The sequence below is a fragment of the Cibotium barometz genome, chromosome 63, assembly GCF_041138505.1.
Source record: "Cibotium barometz isolate CiBa-2024 chromosome 63, ASM4113850v1, whole genome shotgun sequence".
Classification (NCBI taxonomy): Eukaryota; Viridiplantae; Streptophyta; class Polypodiopsida; order Cyatheales; family Cibotiaceae; genus Cibotium; species Cibotium barometz.
Window position 1 is genome coordinate 31423279 of NC_141108.1, and position 26261 is coordinate 31449539.

Genomic DNA, 26261 nt, shown 5'->3' on the forward strand with positions numbered 1-26261 from the left:
AGATACAACAGAGTGGGCAGAATGTTTACATTGAATGTAAATATGCCTGAAATGAGTGCTGCAATGTTTGCAAATATTTCAGGAGTTGTTGCAGATATACAGACATTTGGCATAAGAGAATTAGGCATGTAAATGTGCAAAGAATGAAGTCTATGCAGAGACTAAAGAAATTGTGACAAGTCTACCTAAGTTTAAGGTTGAAGGTATGCACAAAGTATGTGAAGCATGTTAATTTAGAAAGCAAACAAAGCATGCATTTCCACATGATAGAAATGTGAGCAAGAATGTACTAGATGTTATGCATTCAGATGTATGGGGCCTGCGAAGATTGTGTCTGGGTGGTTACAGGTACTACATAACATTCATTAATGACCACATGAGGAAAGTGTGGGTGTATTTCATGAAGGAGAAGAGTGAAGTGTTCACTCATTTTCATAATTTCAGAGTGAACAGACAAGAAAGCATGTGAAGTGCCTAAGGTCAAATGGAGAGGGAGAATACTTCTCCAATGAGTTCTCTAAATTATTATGAAAGAATAGCATTCAGAGACAATTTACATGTAGATACACTCCGCAGCAAAATGGAGTTGCTGAGCAAAAAAATAGACACATTGCAGAGATAGCAATAGCATTGAAGGCAAAGAAGAATATGCCGCATAGCTATTGGGTTGAGGTTGTGTCTACAACAATTTATATCATGAATATAGGACTCCTACTGTAGCCATACATGATGTAACGCCAGAGAAGAAGTTTACTGGCAAGAAACCTGATTTGTCTCACTTAAATGTTTTTGGATATATTGCATATGTGCATGTGTCAGATGAGTTGCGTGTACTAAGATGGATCCAAAGGCAGAAAAATGTGTGATTATTGGGTATTCCCTTGAGCAAAAGGGATATAGATGCTATAATCCTGCTACACGTGAATTGAGGGTAAGTAGGGATGTTGTATTTGATGAGATGAGTAGCTGGTATGTTGTTGAAAAAGATGTTGTTGGGGCTGATGTAAATAGAAACGTGGTTGCACAGAATGCAAGTCAGCAATCACAGTCATTGAGTGGACCTGGAGAGTCCTCATCCAGTGGTCCTATTGATAGACCATGGAGTGGCAGGCTGCGTCATAATACCAGTACTAGAAATGTAGTTGGTACATCACATAAAGGAAAAGAGAAAGTGGTTAAGCCCCATGGTATGCCTAATATTTTTGCAAGGCATTCTCTTGTTGATGGAGAGTCTAGTGGCTCAGATATGAGCCTTGATGAGCTTGGGATTCCAGCAATGAGGACACTTGGTGTGAAGAAGACTAAAGGCTAGTTTTTACATCAGATGGATGTAAAAAATGTGTTCTTGCATGGTGACTTGCAAGAAGAGGTGTATACGCACCAGCCACATCAAACTTTGAGGACACAGGTCACCCAAAGTATGTATGTAAGCTTCGGAAGGCCTTGAATGGGTTGAAGAAAGCTCCACGAGCATGGCATGACAAGACTACTGAGTATGTTGCCACTATTGGTTTTCATATGGAAGATTCATATCACTCTTTGTATGTGTGCAAGAGTGATAAGGGTATTGTGATCATCACCATCTATGTAGATGATCTTATTGTTGGGGTGACAACTTGGATGAGATTGAGCATGTGAAAGTATTCTCAAAAGGAAGTTTGAGATGAAGGATTTGGGAGATCTATGTTACTTTTTGGGAATTGAGGTCATTCGCTTACCTGATGGTATTTGGTTGTCACCACAGAGACAGTATGTATTGGATATGTTATCTAAGTATAGGATGGCTGATTGTATGTCAATATCGGTGCCATTAGATCAAAATGGCAAGCTTAGTGCGGATGCATGTTATATGTCGGAGGATCCCACTATGTACATGAAAATTGTGGGGATTTTGATCTATGTCACGATCAACAGGCTAGATTTGAGTTACATTATTGGCATAGAGAGCTAGTTTATGTAGGTTCTGTGCAAACTACATCTTGATAGTGTCTAATGCACACTTCGGTATTTCAGGGCCACTTTTGATTTTGCATTGTTTTATGCAGCAGGTGTACCATTGGAGCTATATGGGTACACAGATGCAAATTGGGTAGGTAGCATCTCAGACATGAGATCTACCAATGGATTTATGTTTTCATTGGGGAGTACTGTTGTGACATGGAGCAGCAAGAAGTAGCCCATAGTTGCCTTGTCGAGTAAAGAGGTAGAGTATAGAGAAGCTACGGTGGTAGCGTGTGAGGTAGCTTGGTTACGCAAGCTACTTGTTGATTTGGGGTTGCATGTGGAGAGAAAAGTTATCATATATTGTGACAATATTAGCAGTTACATATAGTTGGCCAAGAACCTAGTTTTGGAAGTTCCTTCATCAAGAAATTGTGACTTAAGATGGTAATCATGATGCTAATCAAAAGGTGTGCTAGCTAATTCAATAGGGAAAATAGCAAGGAGGAAGAAATCAATAGCTAGGGTTTTTGAAATTTTAGAAAAAAATTCAAAAATTAAAAAAATCATAAAATTGGAGAAAATTAGCAAATTTTGGGATTTCTATAGATTAAGAGCACTCTGATACCCATGCAAGAGCACTCTGATACCCATGCAAGAAAGGTTTGCACTCATAATAGAGTACACACATGGTTTACACTCATAATGGAGTACACACATAGCTTCTCCAAGAGGGAGATCTCACCATGAAAGCTTTCTCTAGGAGAGAAGATGACCAAAATGGTAATATGTCAAAAAGATGTACAAACTATCCCAAAAGTGACTTATATAGTCACTTACTCCTAGGACCTTTCACACATGGGCTACCCATAAACCCAAGTCCTATGCCCCATATCATGTTCTTAGGCCTTCATCCCACGTGTGCATGTGCAATACAACCAAGCACATAATTTCCTACGTTACAGTTCCGTAGACACAACCTAACCCCATCTAATCCCATGGGTTAGCCTGCTACCCTCTACTGGGCCTATGGAGTAGGTGTGAACTCACACACCCGTGATTAAAATTCCCCTTTTTCATTATGCACACATGCTTAAATGAAAAATGGAGCTCACAAACACACTCCATGACATACATTTATTTTTAGATAAAAACATTAAACTAACAAATATATTCAATGCATCATCATGTAGCATTTTGCAAAATATCCATCATCATCACCACACACTATGACCACGTTCCTCAGACTAGGAAGATATGCATTATTGAACCTAAACACTCTTGGACCACTATGCCAACCAAAAGAGCCCAGAAGTCTTGCATCTCAATCCAAAAGACATGCTAAAATATCCCTACCACTCCCAAGGCTATAGAAGTGTTGTAGAGTTGATGAAGACTCCCCAATTGCTCAAGAAGTCAATGAGTTTTTTGCCTTGATTTTAGTGCTCAAAAAGTGATCAATCATGATGTCTGTTAGCTTAATTACCTAGACTATTGTGTAGATTGCAGGGTGCTTGACAATGTAAGGGCTTGGAGCGGATAATAAAGATGAAAACTAAAATATAGGACCTCATGGTGTAGTCCAGTTGTAGAATCTCTGGTGAAGATATGTCAGTTCTAGCTACCAAACTTCCCAGTGATGTAAATGCCGAACGGTCATGCAAGCGCCTCGTGAGTGTCAGCTCATGTTGAGCTTGACATCTCCACACTTGATCTCTAGTAGTAGGAGTACAATTTTACATCTTTCTTTCACCTCATCTAGCATCTAGGGAGGAGTGGGCAACCCTTGGGTACCTACTTGCAGCCTTTCCCATTGTAAATTCAAGAGGAGGATTCCATGGCTTATACACTAACTGTCATCTCTTTATCCATTCCTCAACTTCCCAAGGAATCCATCTTAATTAGAAATAGCTATCTTGATTGAGCACTATAGATTAATAATCTCCTTTGCTATATGAGTGGTGGGTTTGCACTTTCCTAATGGTGGCAGAGTGAACTAGTGGGCTAAGCTCTCGCTGGATGATTCTTTTATGTTCTCAAGGTAAATATAGGCACAATGTTAGGGAGCTATGGTAGTGTGCTCTTTGTTTGCCTTGGCCTTGAGATTTCATATTAATGCTCAAAAATCAACCTTGTTGAGTTGCACAGAAGCAAATTTAAATGACCTTGGGTGGGAGGGAATTGTGGTACACAATGGTTGCATTTCTCGGCATGTGGGTTATCCTATTAGTGTAGATGTTCCATACACAGATGTACTTGCATGGATATCCCGCAAGATTTGACAAGTTTATTTATTGGAAGTCGCAAGGTTATCATGACCAGGATGGTGTCTTTCTTCTTACCTCTTCTACCTTGGTCCAATATTGGCCATCGCATGCTTGACTTAAAGTGGGGTAGGTTATCATGACTGGGATGGTGTCTTTCTTCTTACCTCTTCTTTCTTGGCCCAATATGGCCTTGGGAAGTCTTATACAGTCAGTTGGGTTCATGTTATGGAAGAAAAAGTATCGAAATGCATGTGGCCAAGTTTGGGCTTTTTGGAAACATGTAACCACGCTCAAGAGGATGGGAGGGGAAGCCCTTCTAGAGATTAGATTCAGTTTGGTGGCTCCGCAATGGACTTTACTTCAAGATTTATGTCCAACCGCATCAACCTTGTGGGGGATTGTGGCACATTATTTCCTGGGGCCAGGTGGGGAATGATTATGTATGTACACATATAGATGGTTCTTGGTGGGGTTTTCTTTATGCTTCAAACCCATGTAAGGTCCCTTCTTCTTTGCTATTGTGTCACTTGGTTGCTTCATGGAAGGAGGTGTTGGCTTGTGCACAGTGGGGGCCATCTCGAAGGATCGGCTTCTGCAAACTAATTTGAAAGTTGTTGGTTTCTTTGAGAGTAGTGCATTGGGATGGGCATTTAGGCACTTGCAAGAAGCTCAACCGTATGGTAGAATTGGTGTTGGTTAGGGCGCATGATCATCTTCTCCCTTCTGGTGACTCTCTTTTCAAAGGATTTGGTAGTATTTTGGCATCCCTAGAAACTATAGAGCTTTGTGGGCTGATATATTCAGAATTATATGGCATCATTTGGGGATCTCCCATGGTGGGATAATGAGTCTCCTTGGAAGGATTGGATGTTGCATAAAATTGGGGACCTTATGTTTATCTCAGTCATATGGTTTACCACTTGCTGTTGTTGGTGGAAGATAAACGATGGATTATAGAGAAAGCTAACAAATAATGACATAAGAGATAGTCCAAAACATGGTTGAGAACAACTTTGGAAAGAGGATGGCATTCCAAATTACCATACCAAGGAAAAGTGTGCTTGTGGCAACTCATGGTGGGGGGATCACCTGTGGTGGGTAGCCATCTGAGAGCAAGAGAAGGATTTCCTCTAGTCATTTTTTTTCTTGTGCTACTTGTATGGAGACTAGTCAAAATTTGTTTCTACATTGCCCAGTGGCTCAAAAACCATGGGATTACATTTCTCTTATTTGGTTCAAAGTGGTACATATGTCTGTTTCTTCATTTACTTGGGTTTTTGGGCGATCTCTTTTTGGGATAATAGAGCTAGAGGGGATGAACTCTTCTTTGACTTTTTTAGATGGACAAGCACATGGCACATATGGTTGACCAAAAATGCTTTTATGTTTGATGCTATGTCTGACATACAGGGCCATCTTGGACGCATTTGTGGGTTGCTCCTTTGGAAAAATTCTTCTATGGTTCATGGGCATGTGGTAGACATACTAACGTAGATCCTTGGCTTTTAGTACCGAGTTCAAGGGTACAACCTAGATGAAGGAATTATGTATTATAATAGCAAGCTATGCATTCCCAATGATGAGGGAACTAAGGGTCAAATTCTGAATGAAGCCCATGATAGCCTTATAGGCAGGACATCCAGGTTTCATCAAGACCTACATGTCTGTAAATAAAAGCTTCTTTTGGCCTGGACTAAAAAAAGATGTACTTAATCATGTACGTCAATGCCTGATATGTCAGAAAGTCAAAGCCGAGAGAGTAAAAATTCCTAGGAAGTTACATCCATTAGACATCCCCCAGATGAAAAGGGAATGTATCAGTATGGATTTTATTTACTGGACTACCTTCAGAGTGCAATCAGGTTACAACTCCATCTTCATAGTAGTTAACAGACTAACCAAAGTTGCCCATCTGATTCCAGTAAAAGAAACCTACACTGTAATGGATGTGGCCAGAGCGTTCCTCAAGGAAATCTTCAGATTGCATGGCCTACCCACCAGAAGTATAGTAAGTGATCGAGATCCCAAATTCAAGTCAAGATTCTGGACTGCATTCTTCGAAGTAGAAGGAACTTTCTTGGATCTCAGCACAGCTTACCACCCCAAGACCGATGGCCAAACAGAAAGGGTAAACCAAGTAATCGAAGATATACTTCGGTCATGCTATGGTGGCAGGGAACCCAAGAAGTGGCTAAGCTATCTGCACCTAGTCAAATTCGCCTACAATGCTTCTTATCACGGAAGTATCGAGATGAGCCCTTTCAAAGCTCTGTATGGATGACTTCCTAACACCATTAACTTGGTCCGAACCATTGATTAGGGTCAAGATGTCCAGACAGATGCTTGACGACATGGAGCAGCAGATGCAGTCAATCCGCAAGGATATAAAAGCTGCTTAGGATATCGACAGAAGCAGTATGCAGATAAGAAGAGTTCAGATAGAAAATTCAAAGAAGCAGATATGGTCTTCATTCGAGTACGCCCCAAAAGAAGTTCTCTATCTCTTGGGAAGTACAAGAAGTTATCCCCCAGATACTATGGGACATATCTGATTACAAAGAAAGTAGGTGACTTAGCCTATGAACTTCTTCTGCCTCCTCATCTCAAAGTACATAATGTATTTCATGTCAACTACTTAAGAAGTATGTACCGAGCCCAAATCATGTGCTTATATGATGAACTCTTAACTTCTTCAACCCAAGGGCAGATGGAACTCCAACCTTAAGAAATCCTTGTTCATCGAGAGAAGGTTCTCAAGAACTGAATTCTGAGAGAATTATTAGTCAAATGGAAGTTCTATCCTTTTGAAGACGCCACCTGGGAGGAGAAAGAAGCCGAACTCATGCGGGATTATCCCCAATTTGCGAGATGAGGACATCTTGCTTTTTTCAAGTGGGAGAGAATGTAAGATACTAGGACAACATGTCCAAGCCATACTGTCTCTACAGTAATCCAATACCGTGTGGTGACCTAATCAACTCAATGGCCAAGAAATATCTGAGCTCCCCCAGATCCTTCATCTCAAACTTCTGTCTAAGCAAGATCAACATCAAAGATCTCTGCATCATGGTCCCCCATATAGATGACAACAAGCACAACCCCTCTATGATTGTGTCTCACATAGAGTGAGAAATCTGCATTAGCTACATGAAAGCCAATAGTGACAAGATATTCAAAAATCTTGTCACACCATGCTCTTGGTGCTTGTTTTAAGCCATACAAGGCTGGGAGAATAAGAAAGAAGGGGGCTGGGATAAAGATAAAACCAGAACCAATGTTAGGCAAAGTAAGGTTGAAGCTAGGAAGGCCCAGAGAAATAGAGGTTATGAGAGTAGGAGGAATGGGTGGGGGGAGAATCATGATTTATCATTTTCTCTAACCCTTATAGCCCACTGCTTGAGAGAGATAACTCTTTGAGAGAGACAACTCTTTGTTGGTAGAACAGTTTTCTGATAGGGCTTTGAGTGAAACTAGAAAGGAGATTGATCTTGTTCAGAGTAGTTAGAAGGAAGGTGAGGAGGTGGAAATGGTTCTACATTAGCATGATGAATAATACCAATCTTTTTGGGACTTGTCTGTTTTGTCTGTTTTGGCTGTAACACAATCTTTTTGGGAGAATCTCTAGGATAAATAGTTTTAGGGAGTGGGATGTTTTTTATGGCAATATTAATTCAGTACGGGGTTATGACTATACCTAAGAGGGATCTTAACCTTAGTATCATAGCTAATCATCCAAAGGGAAGAATTTTGATTGTAAAGATTATAGTAAATGGTGAAAGAGTATGTGTTATTAATGTCTATGGGACTCATAATCATAGACATTAATGTCTATTAATGTCTATGGGGCTTATAATCATAAGGTTAGCAGTAGTATGTGGGATTGGATTGCTGGGGTAAATGTTCAAGTGCTTTGCATTGTATTAGGGATTTTAGTATGGTAGAAAGAGCGGTTGATAGATGTGGTGGTAGCACTGTTTTATTAGGGAAAGAAAAAGGGAAGTGGGAAGATCATAGAAGGGGTTTGGGGCTCAAGGAGGATAGTTGGTGTCTTGAGGATTGGAGAGACAAACCGGGGCACACCTATTTTGGCCTTCAATATCTATCCTCCTCATCAGGAACTGATAGAGTATTCTTTAGTCAACAGGCTTCATGGGTGCCTCACACTTTGAGGGTTGCAGTGGACTGCAGCTCTACCTTATCTGACCATCTCCCTCTGAAGTGGGCTTGGTCTCATCTTGATGGGACTGATATGGACTTATCTCATTTCTCTACTAGGAAATTGAGAGTGAATGATTTACTTCTGAAAGACCCTCTTTTTGTGGAATATACGAAAGTAGACATCAATAAATTAAAAAGGAGAAAGGGAGCTGAGGGTTCATGGAAACAGTTTGCCAATGAGATGCAAGGAGTCATTAGGGATGTGGGTAAACTAAGGGCTAAGGAAAGGAGAGGTGAGAAAAAAAAATGGTTTGCATTGCTTGAGGATCTGCTGAAGAAGAGACGGACTGTAGGGCTGGACTCTGATGACACTGAGTTGTATCTTAAGTGTCAGGCTAACATCAAATCTGAGGAAGATAAATGCTTTAGAGAACATGAGTATTGGACTAGAAGGAGTCTATTCAGTAATTTTAAAAAACCTGACAATAGGTTTTTAAAACTCTCCAAGAATAAAGGTGATAGAGTGATGGGGGAGAACATTCTGGATGAGGATGGTACTCCTATACATGACACCAAATCACTTGCTTTGAAATGGGTCAAGTTCTTGGGTTCAACATTGAGTCTGAAAAGAAGACTACTCCTTGAGGAGGTTTCAAGCTGAAAACATGTTGCTTGGCCTTCTTAATAAGAAGATGGATTCTGATAAAGCTAAGTGGTTAGAAAGAGATATTGAGATGGATGAGTGTTGGTGTGCTCTACTAAAACTAGGTAGGGAGAAGGCTCCTGGGTGGGATGGTCTCTCAACTAAGTTTTTCATAACCTTTTAGCCTTCATTAAAAGAGGTGGTGATTGATATTTGTAAGAAAGCTTTTAAATTGGGTATCTAGGACAAGGCTTTTAAAGAAGGGCTGGTGAAACTCATTCCTAAATAGACTGCTTGCAGCAGTAGGTTTGGGCATTGGAGGCCTATCACTTTATTGACTGTGATGTATAAAATCTTAGCCAAGGTGATTGCCCTCGAAATTACTCCTATGCTGCAAGAGATCATCTCCAAAAAATAGCATGGATTTATTAAAGGCAGGTCTATTTATGATAACATATTTGCTGCTCTAATAGGTAGAGATGTGGCCATTAAAACTCAACAGAAATGTATTATGATGCAATTGGACCTTGAGAAAGCCTATGATAGGATACATTAGGAATTTTTTGGACCCAAAGAGGGCCTCTTGGATTAACTTTTGATTAGGAATGGACCAATAGGATACATTAGGAATTTTTTGGACCCAAAGAGGGCCTCTTGGATTAACTTTTGATTAGGAATGGACCAATAGGAAGAGGGTTGGGTGTACATTTTTTATTTCTTTGACCCTAAGGGGCCTAGGCTTTGGTTTGCTAATGGGGCCTAATTACTACTCTTGTCCCCCTACCTCTTGGGCCCAAACTTAGAGGTCCCCCCACCTAGAATCGCGCAAATTAAAAACCCTAAAAATTAAAAATTTTTAATTTTTTCCTAAAAGTGTGTTTTCCCTCTCAAACTTTCCCCAACATACTCTAGGTTTGGAAAGCTCATTTTGAACCTCTTTCTTCCTCTTCTAGGCTCTCCATTGCTGCAGAAACTCCATACCTCTCAAGCTCTCCCTCCTTGTCAAGCTCCCTCAGTCTTAAGCTCCCTCTCTCTCTTTCTTCCTTTTCTAAGCTCTCCATTGCTGCAAAAACTCCATCCCTCTCAAGCTCTCCCTCCTTCTCAAGGTCCCTCCCTCTCTCTCTCTCTCTCTCTCTCTCTCTCTCTCTCTCTCTCTCTCAAGCTCCCTCTCTCTCCATTGCTGCAGAAACTCTATCCCTCTTTAGTCTACTCTAGGTTCAGGAAGCCTATTCTCAAACTCTAACCCTCTTTTAAGCTTTCCATTGCTGCACTGAAAACCCTGAACTTTCTCTCAAAACAAGCTTTTCTTTTCCCTTCTTCTCTTTTCTTACCACCATGGCCTCTTCCAGTAATGTGAGAAGACCTAGGGAGAAGGTGGAAGAGCTTGTGCTGCATAACACAAAAGATGAGAATGGAGTTTGGGCTCCAACAAGATTCAGGGTTGGGGCTTGGGTCTACATGCAGCCAAGCTCTAAGGGACCACATCAACTGCGTCAACTGGGGAATATGCTACATCATTGGAAGGGGCGACTACAAGGCTTTAAGCACATACTAAGAAGGAAGGACTGGTTGCCATAGTGCAACATGTGTATACCCTTGGAGACCTGTACATTCAAGGCCAATGACCAAGGTTTCCTTCAAATTGTCAGTGTAACATAAACACGGCTTTAACAACATGCTAATATTGGATTTTTTGTTTCAAATTTTCTTATGATTCTCCATTTTCTTATGTCTCTCTGTAGATATTTTCCTCTCTAATTATGTTGAGGAACAACCACTCCAAAGCCTCACTGGAGTTTTCTATGCTATGCATGCATCCATTGGAGAGGCAATGTTTGTATCTCAAAGCCCAAGTGATCTTGTACAACAGAACAATATCTTTTTCTTTTCTCACTCATATTTTGTGGATAAAAAACCAGGTTTATTTGGAAAGCTAGAAGAGATCCCCAACCCCCCTCTTAACAATCCCGAATGGCCCAAACCTGATGCTTGGACCATCTTATGCTTAAAGTTTAAGATGGTAAATGATATCAAGACATCACTCAAGTTTTCAAAGGTATCTAGGTTAGTAGGACTAAATTGGTTTTGTCCTTTACATGTTTTTGTGCACATGTTCAATTCCATGCCAATGCACCAAACAAAAACAATGTATATTTGTCAAGGAGGTAGGTCTGACCTCATTCAAGGATTACTAGGAGAGGGTTGGGAGGTTAATGAGGGGTCACATCAAGGTGATGTGTACAAGTGCAATGTAGTAGATAGTGTCTTTTAGGTTCTTGAAGGCACGCTCTATTTTGTACATACGTCTGCCACTACCAAAGATGGATGCAAAAGCACGGGACATGGATCCCTCTTCAAGTCTCAGAAGAAGAAATTATGCCTATTGAGGTAGCTGTGATGATGCAAAATGGATGGATTGAGCGAGTAAGCATTAGAGCCTAGCAGACGTGCATCAACACCTTAGCATCATGGGCTTTGACAATGTGGAAGAGTCAAAGTTCAAGTTAATGAGAAGAAAGGTATATCTGATTCCCCTACATGTCTAGAATTAGCCCTTACACTTTCTAGTTATTGTGCCACTTTCTATATTTTTACAGATTGGGAAGCGTAAGGAGGGGACAACCATGGTCTCAGAATCATGGCAAATGGGGGACCTTGAACTTTCAGCAACAAGGTGCATAACCCTACCAACACATAGTAGGCATGTGGAAGAGCTTGAAGATGAACTGAGTATATGGGAAAATAGCCTCTGTTTTGATGCATGTGAGGGGCAAGAGTTTCAGGATCGAGGTGAAGGCAATGACAAGCTTTCAAGTCAACAAGGAGATGGAGATCAACATGAAGTAAATGTCACAAGAGGGGCAAAAAATGAAGACATTATAACAATTTTAGATTAGATGACATGCTTGTAATTTTGTATAGCAGGCTCTTTTTTGACCAATCTTTATTTGATTGAAATCTTAATATTTTTGCAAACTATAATTTTTTTATCTAGCGGTCTAGTGTGAAAAGGCCAAACTTTAAATTTTAACTATAAATAGCCAAAGGTGCCTTCTTTCTCATTTTCACGAGATAGAAACCAAGCACGAGCTCACACTATCTCTTTGCATTCACATGAGTTCCTCTCCACCACCCCGTGGGAGGGCAAGAGCAAGCTCTTTGTCATGTTCTCTCGTGAAGTCGGCTTTGAAAAGTTTCTCGCCCTTGCGTCCCAACATTATGAGACGCAGATTGCATACATGGAGCAATACTTGGCTCCCCACTCCATCTCCTTTCCCCATTGCCCCAATGATCGATGGGTGCCTGTTGAGCTGCTTAAGTACATTCAACAATATGCCCGCCCCTACATCCAGCGCCTTGAACACTTCATCGACATCTACATCCCCGCAGGTGCTTATTGTACCTTCAATAAGCAGGAGGTGGAGGTTGGGGAAGGGCAATTTAGGAACTAGGTTCCTCTCGTGGCTCACCACTTTTGCGTTCCTCATCGGCGATGAGGATTCGGATGAGGAGGTAGAGATGTCTGCATTGCAGTTGGTAGGGTATTTGAGGGATAACAAGGAAGTGAAGGCAGTAGAAACGAGTGCTGCTGTAGAAGAGCAGCTTGCATCAGAGCACTTTCCAGAGGGTGCACAATCTACAACTGTGAACAGCCCACTGTAGTAGAAGATGCGGGGCCATTTTCCCCACACGAGGAGAGCAAGGTGCTGCTAGAGCTTGAGATCAATCTCTTGAGCACCATTGTGGTGGAAAGTGAAGAATACTTATTTCTTCATGACCTTGAAAAGGCAGCTGGCTTGAGAATGGATGAATGCTTGGGCATTATATGCACGCGATGTGAGGTGGACCTTGATACGTCCAACCTCGGTCCTCACCTAGATAGTGCTATATTGCCCCTTGGAGAATCTATCGCAGAGACAGTTGCTTTGGTCAAGGAAACTGTGGTTGAGACCGTAGAGCAAGCCCTAGTTCTAGAGGAGGAATTCACAACCTTACTAGACAAGCTAGAGGCTGAAAAGGATACCCTTGCTGTGCTGGAGTGATGGAGGAGACCAAAGCACCAAAAAAGGATGAGGCTAAGTCTTCGATTGACCTCTCCGCCCCCACCAGCACTTTGGCAAAAGAAGACATTGATCAAGAGGTAATAATCGACCTTTTACAACCTAGAAACATTTGTAATTGGATATGGCATGCACCAGGAACACCACACGTGTTACCATGCCTTCACAAAACATAGTGCAAGGCACCCAACGACCACATACTAGCGACACCACGAAAGAAAGTGACCCCTTGGATTCTAGGACACGTCCAATGGGATCACCAGAGTCCAACCCTCCTCCCACAGCAACACCAGTGCACACACATGCAGGCCCTTCTAGTGGAAGCAAGCGTGTGAAGAAGACCCCACAATGCAACCACCCCAGAGATCAAGACAGAGAGGCCGATGATGAGCTGTTCGATTGGGTTGGTGAAAACATTCCTACATTGTGCAACACCATAGGTGGCAAGACCCTACTACCAGGACAGGGTCCCCTACCTACCCGGGAGGAGGAACTTGATACACAGGTACCACAGCAACAGGAGGAGGAGGATTCAGACTATGAGAGAGACCAAGAGGAGGTTCCTGCAAGTGCATGCAAGCATAGAAAGGTTAAGCTCTTCAAGCCAAGGAAGTCCCAACCTCGCCCCAACGCACTAACACAACACAGAGAGCTCCAAGGAGAAGGATGTGCCAAGGGCATAGGGCTCTACAAGAAATCAAGTTTTATCAGAGGAACACTGAGTTGCTGATAAGAAGAGCCCCTTTCGCTCGCATAGTGAAGGAGATTCTCCAACGATATAGAACAGAGTTCCGTGTGCAAGGGATTGCTCTTGAAGTATTGCTCCTGGAGGACTGAGGAAGTTGTGCCAGAACAGTGCGAATTTGGTCTCTGGAATGGCGATGTAGGCTCAAAATTCGCACTGTTTTGGCACTTCTCCCCTACACACTCAGGATCATTTTTGATGCATTTATAATGAAGTTGAGCACACTAATTGTGAGAAACAGTAGTTTATAAGATAAAAACACCTTCAATCATGTGTAAAAATATCGTGTTTATCATCCAATGCATCAGAATTGCTCCTGGAGGACTGGGGAAGCTATGCCAGAACAGTGCGAATTCACGCTCTGCATCTGCGGTGCAGGCTCAAAATTTGCACTATTCTGACACTGCACCTCCAGCCACTCAGGATCATTTATACTGTCTTTATAATGAAGTTGAGTACACTAATTGTGAGAAACAATAGTTTATAAGATAAAAACAGCTTTAATCATGTGTAAAATTATATTGTTTGTCATCCAATGCATCAGAATTGCTCTTGGAGGACTGGGGAAGCTATGCCAGAATAGTGCAAATTTAGGCTCTGCAGCAGCAGTGCAAGCTCAAAATTTGCAATGTTCTAGCACTGCTCCCCCCCCCAACCACTCAGGATCATTTCTAATGCATTTATAATGAAGTTGAGTACACTAATTGTGAGAAACAATAGTTTATAAGATAAAAACAGCTTTAATCATGTGTAAAATTACATTGTTTGTCATCCAATACATCAGAATTGCTCCTGGAGGACTGTGGAAGCTGTGCCAGAACAGTGCAAATTTGGTCTCTAGAATGGCGATGTAGGCTCAAAATTCGCACTTTTTTGGCACTTCTCCCCTACCCACTCAGGATCATTTCTGATGCATTTATAATGAAGTTGAGCACAATAATTGTGAGAAACAGTAGTTTATAAGATAAAAACACCTTTAATCATGTGTAAAAGATAGTGTTTATCATCCAATTGCTCCTGGAGGATTAGGGAAGCTATGCCAGAATAGTGTAAATTTAGGCTTTGCAGCGGCGGTGCAGGCTCAAAATTCGCACTGTTCTGCACAGCACTGCTCTCCCAACCACTCAGGATCATTTCTGATGCATTTATAAGATGAAGTTGAGTACACTAATTGTGAGAAACAATAGTTTATAAGATAAAAACAGCTTTAATCATGTGTAAAATTACATTGTTTGTCATCCAATGCATTAGAATTACTCCTGGAGGACTGGAAGCTATGCCACCAGAACAGTGCGAGTTTAGGCTCTGCAGCGGTGCAGGCTCAAAATTTGCACTATCTGGCACTGCTCCCCCAGCCACTCAAGATCATTTCTAATGCATTTATAATGAAGTTGAGTACACTAATTGTGAGAAACAATAGTTTATAAGATAAAAACAGCTTTAATCATGTGTAAAATTACATTGTTTGTCATCCAATGCATCAGAATTGCTCTTGGAGGGAAGGGGAAGCTACGCCAGAACAGCGCGAATTTAGGCTCTGCAGGTGCAGGCTCAAAATTCGCACTGTTTTGGCACTACCCCCCAGCCACTCAGGATCATTTTTGATGCATTTATAATGAAGTTGAGTAAATTAATTATAAAAACAGTAATTTACAAAAAAAAAGTACCTTTAATCATGTATAAAAATACATTATTTGTCATCCAATGCATCAGAATTGCTCCTGGAGGACTGGGGAAGCTATGCCAAAATAGTGCGAATTTGGGCTCTATAGCAACGGTGCAGGCTCAAAATTCGCACTGTTTTGGCACTGATCCCCCAGCCACTCAGAATCATTTTTGATGCATTTATAATCAAGTTGAGTATATTGATTATGAGAAACAGTAATTTACAAGATAAAAATACCTTTAATCATGTGTAAAAATACATTATTTGTCATCCAATACATCAGAATTGCTCCTGAAGGGTTGGGAAAGCTGTGCCAAAACGGTGCGAATTTGGGCTCTACAGCAGCGGTGCAAGCTCAAAATTCGCACTGTTTTGGCACTGCTCCCCCAGGCTCCGAGGGGGTCATTTCTGATGCATTCACAAAAACATTGATGGTACAAAACTAGAAAAAAAAATGATATAATTGATAAAAATAAGTTTGTAAAAATTGTATTGTATTCATAATAAGAAGTGATACATCATCTTTACAAAAGCTTTCTTACAATATTGAGCTTCCTTCTCTTGTTATTGGACAGAGTGTGCTCAAGGAGTGATTAGGCTATTTCTTGAGGATCCTCTATGCCTATGCTTTTGGCTATACCTATACGAGTAAGAAGCTTACCCCTAAATCCAAAACCAAAAACATCGAAGGCAAGGGATTTTTTAATCAGAACTATACATTTGGTGCTCTGTGCCATAGAGGCTACACAGAGCACCTTAGAGAGGGCTTTCAAAAAGAAGAGAGTGAAGGCAAATTGAGGGGTGTAGTCCCTGTGGATAATGGCGATGCCATCCACAGGAAGTCGACCAAGATAGTGCGCCAATGCAGCATCATGTCCATGGACCTTGGCTTGGTCTCTACTCTGCCGCCGCCTCTTCTAGCAAATGCGTCAATTTCAATCACCCTTTGCAATCAAAGGAAAAATCAAAATATTTCTCATGAATGCATGAAGTGTGCAAAAGTGAATATTCTTTAGTGGAAAATTAATGATGGGGCTCCAATTTGAATTCCTCTTTGGTTCTCCTAGCATATCATCACATGAGACATGACATCTTTGGTTGTTCCTCATCTTCATCATCAGTTGACTCGGTTGGATCTACTGCATCTTCATCATCAGTTGACTCGGTTGGATCTACTGCATCTTCTTGTTGCTTCTTCCCTTTCTTGGGACCTTTCGAGGCATCCTTCCCAACAGAACCAACCTTCTGTATACCTTTTCTATTTGTCTTTTTATGCCTAGGAATATCAATCTGAGCATTGCAGTATGGACAAGGCCATCTTGATGTCACGCGCCTTGAGCACAACCCATCATGCATTTAATTATCTTCAAATCTCCCCCAAGATGCCAATCCACCTTGAACTTTCCTATGTTTTCTACATCTAAAAGTTAACCATCAATTTGCTTTTTGATTACATCTGTTATTATCCATGGAGTCCTTTGAAACATCCATGTCAATACCTCAAGTGTCTCCTTTGGTACCTCGAATGCACCAAGCCACTAGACCTCTTTCTCAGATTGCACACTAAAACTTGGTTTGGTAGTCTTTTCCCATGCACATCTCATTCATGAGCGTAATGCTCATACGTTCCAGCTTTCGACCTTTTTTCACAATTTGGTACTCATCTAGCTTGAGCACAAATGAAAGTGTGCTTCCCAAAACTGTAAATAAACGGTAATTTACAATATTCAAAATAAAATAATCGTCTTCATTTTCTACTGAAAAACATGAATAGTAGCAATTGCAAGTTCTCACCTTCTGGGTGGTGAAAGACTATAGAACTTTACCATAGCTTGTTCTAGTCTCTCAATATGAACAAAGATGTTATTGTAAACATCATAATGAAATTCTGTACTTGTTGTCTTGATTTTCTTTCTACTCGACCCTATGTCTAATATTAGTGTGCCCTCAATGTGATAAAACTGTCTTATATCTCGCTGCACATCATCATTATTGATACGCTTGACATTGTGAATCACCTTGAGTGTAGGAAATAAAGTGCCAGTGATTCTTTGTCTTAGAAATGCATCTTTTACAACCTGACGGATTGCTTGGTACCCTTTCATGCTGATTCCAGCCACATCACAAGCATATTGAATTAATGAAGAATCGATGGAGGTGGTAATCTCGCTCAATACATTGCTGAGACAACAGCTTGGCGTATTTTAAGATGATGAGGATCAGTAATAGTTGAGAGAATATCCTTGGTATTTAGAATGGCTTTGACCAAATCCTTCCATCCCTCTTCATTAGAACCACACACCTCTTGCAAAAAATTCCTGGCAAAACACAAATCATGACTATTTTGTTTAAATTACTGAGTGCATAATGAAAGTTTATTTTACTTACTTTGTTGTACGAATCCTCTTCTTCCGTGCTCCACCTTTAAACACAAGAGATTCTATACCAGCCAATGTCTTTTTGCGTTCACGAGCACCATTTGGCATTGCTTTGAGTCATTTGATAAGTTCCTCTAGCCTTTGAATCTTTGCATCCTTCTCCACATTCTTTGTGAGGATCTCTTTCATTTTATCTGATGATGTTTTAAGTCCTTCTTGACATTGTAAAAGGCTGAATTGTGATGCTTGCAATTGAGATTGGAGAATATGGGTTTGCTAAGCTCCACTTGTAGTCAATCTTCTACAGTATCCTAACAAGCCAAGCTCTCCTTCACCAACAAATTGCATAAAAGATGATAAATTGCGGAAAGAAGAGTTTGCACTTAATGGAGGGTCAACTGGATAGAGATATCCATCAACCCAAAGATCTACATTTTTCTCCTTAGCTATCTTACGAGCTTGGATAGATTGTGCATCAGTAGGATGGATTTTTTTAGAGCTGCCGTACTCTTTAGGAATACGAATGTGTAAATCAACCTTACGTTTTCTAGCTTCACAAGGGACTACACACATAGCTTGCAAAGGCTCCATAGCTAAGCAGAGGAAGAAGCTAAAGCAGAGAGATCCTCATAAGGGGGGAGAGAGAGAGAGAGAGAGAGAGAGAGAGGGGGGGAGGGAGTGAGTGAGAGAGACTGTTAAAACTTTGCTGTTGCAGGTTTAACACAAATCCGTTTTTCTAAGTAGAAAATGATATTTTTGATATACAAATATACTAACATAAATTACATTTATGAGAAAATTTAAAAAATAATAATTTTTGGGGTTCCCACAATTTCGGGATCTCATGGATGTAGTGGTTCCTGACAGTTAGTTATGTTTATGGGGTTGTGGGGACGTGATAATTAGTTATGGATGTACTGGCTCCTGAGGCTTCTGACGTGACCCTTGAATTACAAGCTTTTTGGAGGGAAAAAATTATTTTCATCATACATATTGGTTGGGTGGTGTTTTTTCCACCTCAAAATGTAAAAAAATAAAAAATAATTTTTTTTCACTTTTTGGGACCCACCTAAATACGAGAATGTTTTGTTGATGTGGAAGGGAGATATGGTGAGAGTTAATGAGAAAGGAGATTTTAAACTGACAAGAAAGATTCAATTTGTAGAGAGTGAAGATAAAAATTTCAAAAAGTAAGAGAAGGTATGAGAAAAGTCAAAAAGTAAGAGAGTATAAGAATATTCCCTTTAAAAAGTGAAACTAGGGGGATATGGCTGATGTGGCAAGGCCAAAAATAGGGGTCATCATAGCCTTTGTCTCCCTTAAGCCCAGCTTTTTAAGCTCTAATCTCTTAGAATTAGGAATCCTTAGGAGGCCCTTTTTGGGTCCAAAAAATTCCTAATGACAATGGTCATTTATTGCAAGAGTGATGGAAAGAAGGGGATTTGGTACTAAAATGGCCACTTGTATTTATACTCTCTCCTTGGGTGGATATTCTAAAGTGCTTCTCAATGGAAGAATAGTAGGGGATTTTGAGATCAACATGGCAATCAAACAAGGGTGCCCATTAGCTCCCTTACTTTTTGCCATTGCTTCTCACTCTCTAATTCTCTCACTAGAGCTAGCTTGCAGGGGAAGGAAAGATTACAGGCCTAAAACTCAAACACAATGAGCAACTGGTTATTCGATGCTTTGCTGATGATTCTCTGTTATTCTTAAAGGCTGAGAACAACAATGTGAGAGTGGCCTTAGAAATTGTTCAGGAGTTTGCCAATGACGTAGGTTCTAAGTGTAACATTCTAAAATCTAGGATCATAAGTTTGACTGAGGACAATGATTTTGATCTTCAGAGGTGGGGATGCGAGGTGGTACAAAAGGGTCACATTGTTAGACTCCTTGGGGTTCCTTTTATGGGGTTAGACTTACTAATAAACAGCTTGTCATATGGGCCATAAATAGGTTTGTGGAGAAATTGAAGAAGTGGGAAGGCTTGAAAGTACCCTTTCTTATCAGAATTGATATTTGCAATTAAGTGCTGAATGCTTATGTCATGTTTCTAAGTTCTATATTAAAATTTGGGAAGTGTCATTGGAAAGAGATCATAGTTCCTATCAGAGACTTCCAATGGAGAAATGGTATTGATAAGAAAAGAGTTTCTACCTGGTTGGCCTGGGAGAAGTTGGCAGTGCCCAAAAAGGAAGGGGGTATTGGTATCATACATTTACCCACTCACTGTGCTGCTAGAAGGATTTTGATGCTACCTAGGGTGCTATCTCAAGTCCACTCACTGTGCTACCTAGAAGGATTTTGATGCTACCTAGGGTCCTTGATGATAAGGGAATTGGTGGAAATGGTTGAGGTATAGGCAGATGGGGAAACTTAACCTAGATAGACAAATTGTTTTCATTTGCTCCTGTGAAAATCACATGCTCAGATTTCTGCAAAATGCTATATAATTGGAAAGATAATCTGGGCTTTATGGTTTGGAATGGTGAGGGAAGGGTAACTGGAAATTCCATGCTCTGTTTGAGGTTATGGTGGACTCACAAGTTTAATCTCCCTTTAGCTGCACTTGATACTGAAGTGGCTAAGATTCTTAATAACAAAGGCATTAGATATCTGGCAGACTGTTGGGACAGAGATATAGCTGGGTGGAAAGAGATAAATCTATTATCTATGGAGTTTCAGTTAACCAGGAAAGAGAGAAACTTGATGTTGCATAGTGAATTATGCTCCATAGCCACTAATATCTCAATCTGGATCAAGAACTGGTCTAGGATTAATGGTGTCAAATTAAAGGAAGGTAAAACTAGGGACATTTATGCATTAATAAGAAAAGGGGATGCTAATGTTATGTAATGTAACTAAATATGGAATGTAAAGTGGAGTGCTTCTAGTTGGAAAAAGAGACGGCAGCACTTGTAATGTAACTAAATATGGAATGTAAAGTGGAGTGCTTCTAGTTGGAAAAAGAGATGGCAGCACTTGATATGAAACTGTCGTGTTTCTAGGAAATTTTCAGTCTTTTTGTGGAAGGTTTGCATGTGGGCACTTCCTAGACTATAAGCTGTATAAAAGAAACATCAGGATATTGAGTTGATGTATAAATGTATATACACGTGTTGGTCTATATGTAATGTAAATAAAATTAGGTCTTTGGAGCTAGATTTGTTGATTCAGAATCTGCAGAGGAACATACCTTGATTGTGTCCCTGTTATCTTGGCAGAGCTTCATGCATACTAGGGGTCTCTCCCTAATGTGGATTTGTTGGATACAAGTGAGCTTCATGCATTAGGGGTCTCTCCCTAATGTGGATTTGTTGGATACAGGTGAGGTGCTGGATTGAGAAGAAACGGCCTCCTAGATTTGGCCCTAAAAAAAAGATGGTACCGCAAGGAAAAACAATTGGATCATACTTTTGTGGTTTTTATTGAGAACCCTGTTGGCACTAGACCTACTGTCAAGCTGTGGTCAAAGCATGGAGAAATGTTAGAAAAACAATCTCCCCAAGACTGCACTACGGAGGCCATGATGGAGGCTCTTGCTTATTATTGAGATATCAAATCTCATGGGATCAGTCTAGCTTTTTATGTGAAGATGAAAGATGGGAATTTCTTTGTAAAATTTTGAATGAGATAAAAAAGGAGTATATAATTGTGTTTGTGAGGGTGATATATGATAGAGTTTGATAGTCGGGTTTTTGGGGCTGATGTATGACTGATTTTGAATAGTTAATATAAATATTTTATTGATCCAAAAAAAAGAAGAAGCCTTTTACAGCCTGTAGACCATATGTTAGCAGAGGACTTCAAGATATTACATGCACTTAAAACAGCAAAGCTTTCCACTGCAAGTTGGCGTGGAACAATCAGCATCAATATGATGCTGCATAAAACAATGAGCTGAACTGCTGGCTGCTTTCGTAGTAGTAGCTCTTCAAATGGAAGTGAATCAAAATATTAGCTTTCAATCAAGCTATACCATGAACCAGCTTCTACCTACCCCCATTGGGAAGTTTGTAAACTCCACCAGTCTTTGCTTTATCAGAGATTAGCTTACATCTGTCGAATTCGAGACCGAGCCCACCCAGTAAGTCTTGACAGCAATGAGTATCTTCTGGGTGTTGAATGGCCCACTCTCATGATCTGCCAGCCTAGTTTCCCATCTCAGGCTAGGTGCCAGTCTTGCCACCTTGTTCAACACATCCACCTCATCTCGAGCAATTATTGCCCCTTCGGGACGCAAGATGCGGTCCATCTCCAGGAGTATGTTAACAATGTCACACCTGTAATGTATCATACATGTATGAGAATATCGAAACAACAAATGCTCTAGCCTATCTATTGTTGTAGAGATGCCAAAAGCAAAAAGCAAAAAGCAAATTGCACATGGCATGCAAAGAGGTCTCTGGAAGCAGCTACTGCACCACTGAAAGCATCCTATGCCACCAGAAACAAGTGGTTCAATCAGAGGGAGTTGGAGGAATCAAGACCATCTACGGTAGACTAGCAATAGGAAGTGCAAGCAACTAAGGGTCTCTGAAAGCAGCTATGGGTCTCCGGAAGGGACTGACAGACTTAGTTCCATCTTGTGACATTCTGATACACACATGGTTAAACTCTTGGAGATTGGGGCCAACCTTATTGGGTGTCAACTATTTAGATCCATCCACCTGTCCCTCCTAAATCTATCTTGTTGGATATGACACCCCCCTTTCCAACTAATATACAATTCACAAACATTACTTGCCTGTCTTGATACATGCTGAAAATGCCATGAGCGTGAATAAGGTCATACGTCCGCGGATAAGTTGAGAATGCTTCACACCTGTCAGATGAGAGCACTAACCCATCAGGCAGCAGGCTATTTACAGTGGCAACAGACTTGTTTGAAAAACACAGGGTGAGAGGTTGGGGCATTTCACCTACATACCAGTCTTGATAGGTGCCAATCAAACCGCGCTCGTAGATGACACCGAGCGTATTGTATTTCACACTTGGTGGAACCACATTCATCACCCAGACATTATCCTTTGCCAAAGCTGCTGCAAAGCCCCCCAAGCCAGCATTCATGTCCATGATGTTGCGATATCTGCCATGTCCCAAGGGAGGTATGAGAGAGCTCTTGTAATAAGAGACTCTCTTTCTCCATAGTTTCATGTCATCCTGGAATGTAGATGTAGTGATTCCAGGAAGGGTTCCGTTGAGAATGCGGGGCGGTATGGCTTCCAAGCGTTGTGGCCACTTAGCCAACGGACCCCCGGCCGCTTCTTTTGTATCTGTTGCCTCAGGAAGGGGGGTGATGCAAGTTTCCATCTTCTTGTACCTTCATAGTCCAGATATTATCAGCATGTTATTTGTTTTGAATGTAACTCACACAAGCACCCCACCACATTCATATACATGGCCCAGCCTGCATTCCAAATCCAAGCTACACAGAGGCCATCTGATTGAAACTTTTATTGCAAAATAGTGGTGCTCATTGCAAAATGTACAAAGGGCTTGATGACTACAATGACATATTAGAACAGTTTCTGACTCTATCCAGGTCTCCCATGCGCATGGGGTTATGTGGCTTACCATGCTGCATCAGCATCTTCACCCTTGCAAATGTGTGGTGTCTTGAGAACTCTCCGGCTCTTGATGCAGGCAATGTGGTTCCAAGGTTTCTGCCATATGGCAAGGTTTCCTCTCTGAACCACTTTGTTCCAGCACAACCTCGTGGCAAGAGACTCAATGGAATTCTGCTCTTCATGCAGACCTTCTTTGGTTCTCTGCCAGCCTTTCCAATGTGTCTCCCAGTTGATGGGAGGTCCAGACAGAATCCAGTAGCCACCAGGCCGCAGAACTCGGTCAATCTCAATCAGATACACACCCTCTGATATATTGTCAAAATCAGCAAGTGGGTGATAAAACAACTATGGGCAGAAAATCCTTGCAATGCAGAGGCTCTTAAAAGGTTATGATGGAGATGATGACTGACGAGCAATACAGAGGTTCCCATGATGATGAAGATGGAGATGATGACTGACGAGCAATTCAGAGGCTTCTATGATGATAATGATGAGCATGTGATGCTGATGATGACATCGTTGAACAGCATGCGATGCGGCGGCTGCTGATGATGATAATGATGAAGGAGCTGGTTGTAACATGCAATGCAGAGGATGATGAATACATGCAATGCTGCATCATGTGAGGACGACAAAGCATGCAATGCGGGTGACCACGATGATGGACGAGGTAGCAGCATGGGATAACTACTGCCAGCATACGAGAGCAGGAATGATGCAATTTAAGAGGCGCACGTTGTGAAGGGAAATTGAACCCAAAACAAACAAAAAACAAAAGGAGCAAAGAAATGCGAAATATTCAGGTTTCTGACCGTGATCTTTCCAGGGGATGAGGCAGCGGGAGCAGTGGGCCATGTCGAAGGCCCGGGCGGGGTAGGGCAGGCGCTGCGAGGCCATGACGCCCAGTATGGCGGGCACCCCGCGCTCGAGGGCGAACTGCACCTGGGCCTCGTGTGTATCCCTGGGTGCAAACGACATCGTCGCAATGTCCCGGTCCAGCAAGTACGCCCCCCAACTCGCCACCTGTTCCCCACCATCAAAAGCATACCCTGCTTAATTAACCAGTGTGCATTAAGCTACTTAATAGACAAGACTTAATCCTTGCATTAGCACCGCGCTGTTAGAGCTGTAACACTGTGGTCTCCTTTGAAGCCTAGCACGTCTCCATGACAAATACAACCTTGATCATGATAGAAGTCTAGACTCTAGATCAGACTTAGGCTAAACAAGTAATTGATGTAAAATTAGAGTTAAGATTAATGCATAAATGTAGCCAAGTTATGGATAAGGGTAGCATACCCCACATCCAGTATCTAGAGCTGTTCGTATGGAGCCATCCGATAGGGGTATAAGCTCATTGATATCATCAATGTAGGAATCAGCTCCTTTTGGGAACATGGTGCCACCACCTGGGAAGCGGAATGTATCACCTTCATACTGTATCCAGTTCTGAATGGCCTTCTCCACAGTGAGCTCCTTGTGAGGCACATTGGCATACCAGGCCAAATCTCTACTCTTTGGCCATGGCAAAGGGTTCTTGTAGCCTGGAGGGGCTGGTATAAGGCAGTGCAGATCCTCTTCTTTTGATGGGCAATGCCTCTCTCTGTAGATTAGCCTATCTCTGTCATACTTTAGAGAGCGTTGTGTGTCCTCACAGGGTGTATACTCACTATACTTCATATCACATGGAGGGAAAAATGCTTGCTCTGCAGTGGTGTCCTCTTCATGGTTGGTACTCGAGTGGTGGGCTTCAAAATCGAGAGTGGTAGAGGTACTTGATGTTCTGCCAACAATATTGCAGTCTGAAGAGGTCACAGTGGAGAGTGTTGTTGTGGAGTACTGCATGGGCTTTGGAGTTGCAGTTTGCCAAGCACCAAGGAAGTAGAAGAGAGAGCATAGGCCTACAACTCCTAAAACCCATGTGAAACCGGTCTTCTTGGCATGTAAGTGGTGAAACTTGGGCGATGCAAGGGAAGACTCCTTGCCCATGATGGCGGTGGGGAAATTAGAGCTCAATGCTGTAGGGTTTGTGGGTAGAAGGAGCTCAAGAAAGCTCTTTTCTCATGGGGATGATGAGCACAATGCCATTTGCCCAATGAGCAAAGTGAAGTTGAAGGGAGTAGAGAACCAGCAAGCGGCTAAATCCTTCAAGGGAAAGCAAAAGGAGAGGGGAAATAACGCACCAAAACACTAATGTTGATGAGCTGCTGCAGCTTGAGGGTGGCAACAGAAAAATATGTCCAAAAAGCAGGGCCACTAGACAGAACCAGAAGTGCCGACTACGTTAAGGAAGAAAGAAAAAAAAAAAGAGTATCTCAAGTGCAAGGAGGAGGAGGAGGAGGAGGAGAAGAAAGGTGAGAGCTCATTGCTCCCTCTGCAAAAGCCGGGGTTTCTCCAGTAGTGGAAACTGCCGTCAGTTATTAGAAGCCGGGCCAAGAGAGCACACGGGGGTTCGCGTTCTGTACACAAGTACGCCTCCCCCCTCAAAGACCCGTGTAAATAAGCCTCCCCCCTCAAACACCCGTGTAAATAAGCCTCCCCCCTCAAGACCCGTGTGAATATACCTCCCCCCTCAAGACCCCTTCTACATAATGCCTTCTCTATATCTTTATATATTACACAAAGAAAGAGTTTCACGAGGCTCCTACATGGTAGCATGGTAAGAATTTGGAAGTTAGGGATGCACTTTGGAGGTTCTAAGAGGAGGTTCAAGGAGGGGTTGGTTCCCCCATGTGTCATGGGCCACACAAGAAGACAAGAGAGGCAATCTTGCTCTCAAATCCACCATATGCATGATGTGCGCACCAAATGTGTAGACATCCTAGGCTGCAA

At 41.7% G+C, this 26261-nt stretch overlaps 1 protein-coding gene across 1 annotated transcript; it reads right to left on the reverse strand.

The window, feature by feature from the left end:
• Positions 1 to 21578: 21578 nt before the first annotated feature.
• On the reverse strand, positions 21579 to 25826 carry LOC147603946 (putative methyltransferase PMT17). The gene is made up of 6 exons (XM_086795867.1): positions 24729 to 25826; positions 24242 to 24452; positions 23437 to 23734; positions 22790 to 23182; positions 22607 to 22684; positions 21579 to 22142 (listed from the first exon to the last, which is right to left on the reverse strand). Exons 1-6 carry the CDS (start codon positions 25416 to 25418, stop codon positions 21908 to 21910), a joined length of 1905 nt encoding a protein of 634 aa, XP_086651993.1. The 5' UTR covers positions 25419 to 25826; the 3' UTR covers positions 21579 to 21907.
• Positions 25827 to 26261: the final 435 nt, after the last annotated feature.

Coding starts and splice junctions, on each gene's coding strand:
- LOC147603946 (XM_086795867.1), bottom strand. CDS start 25,418: ATGGGCAAGGAGTCTTCCCTTGCATCGCCCAAGTTTCACCACTTACAT. Junction 24,453..24,728: donor CTCTAGATACTGGATGTGGG/GTATGCTACCCT, acceptor GGTGGGGAACAG/GTGGCGAGTTGGGGGGCGTA. Junction 23,735..24,241: donor CATCCCCTGGAAAGATCACG/GTCAGAAACCTG, acceptor ACAATATATCAG/AGGGTGTGTATCTGATTGAG.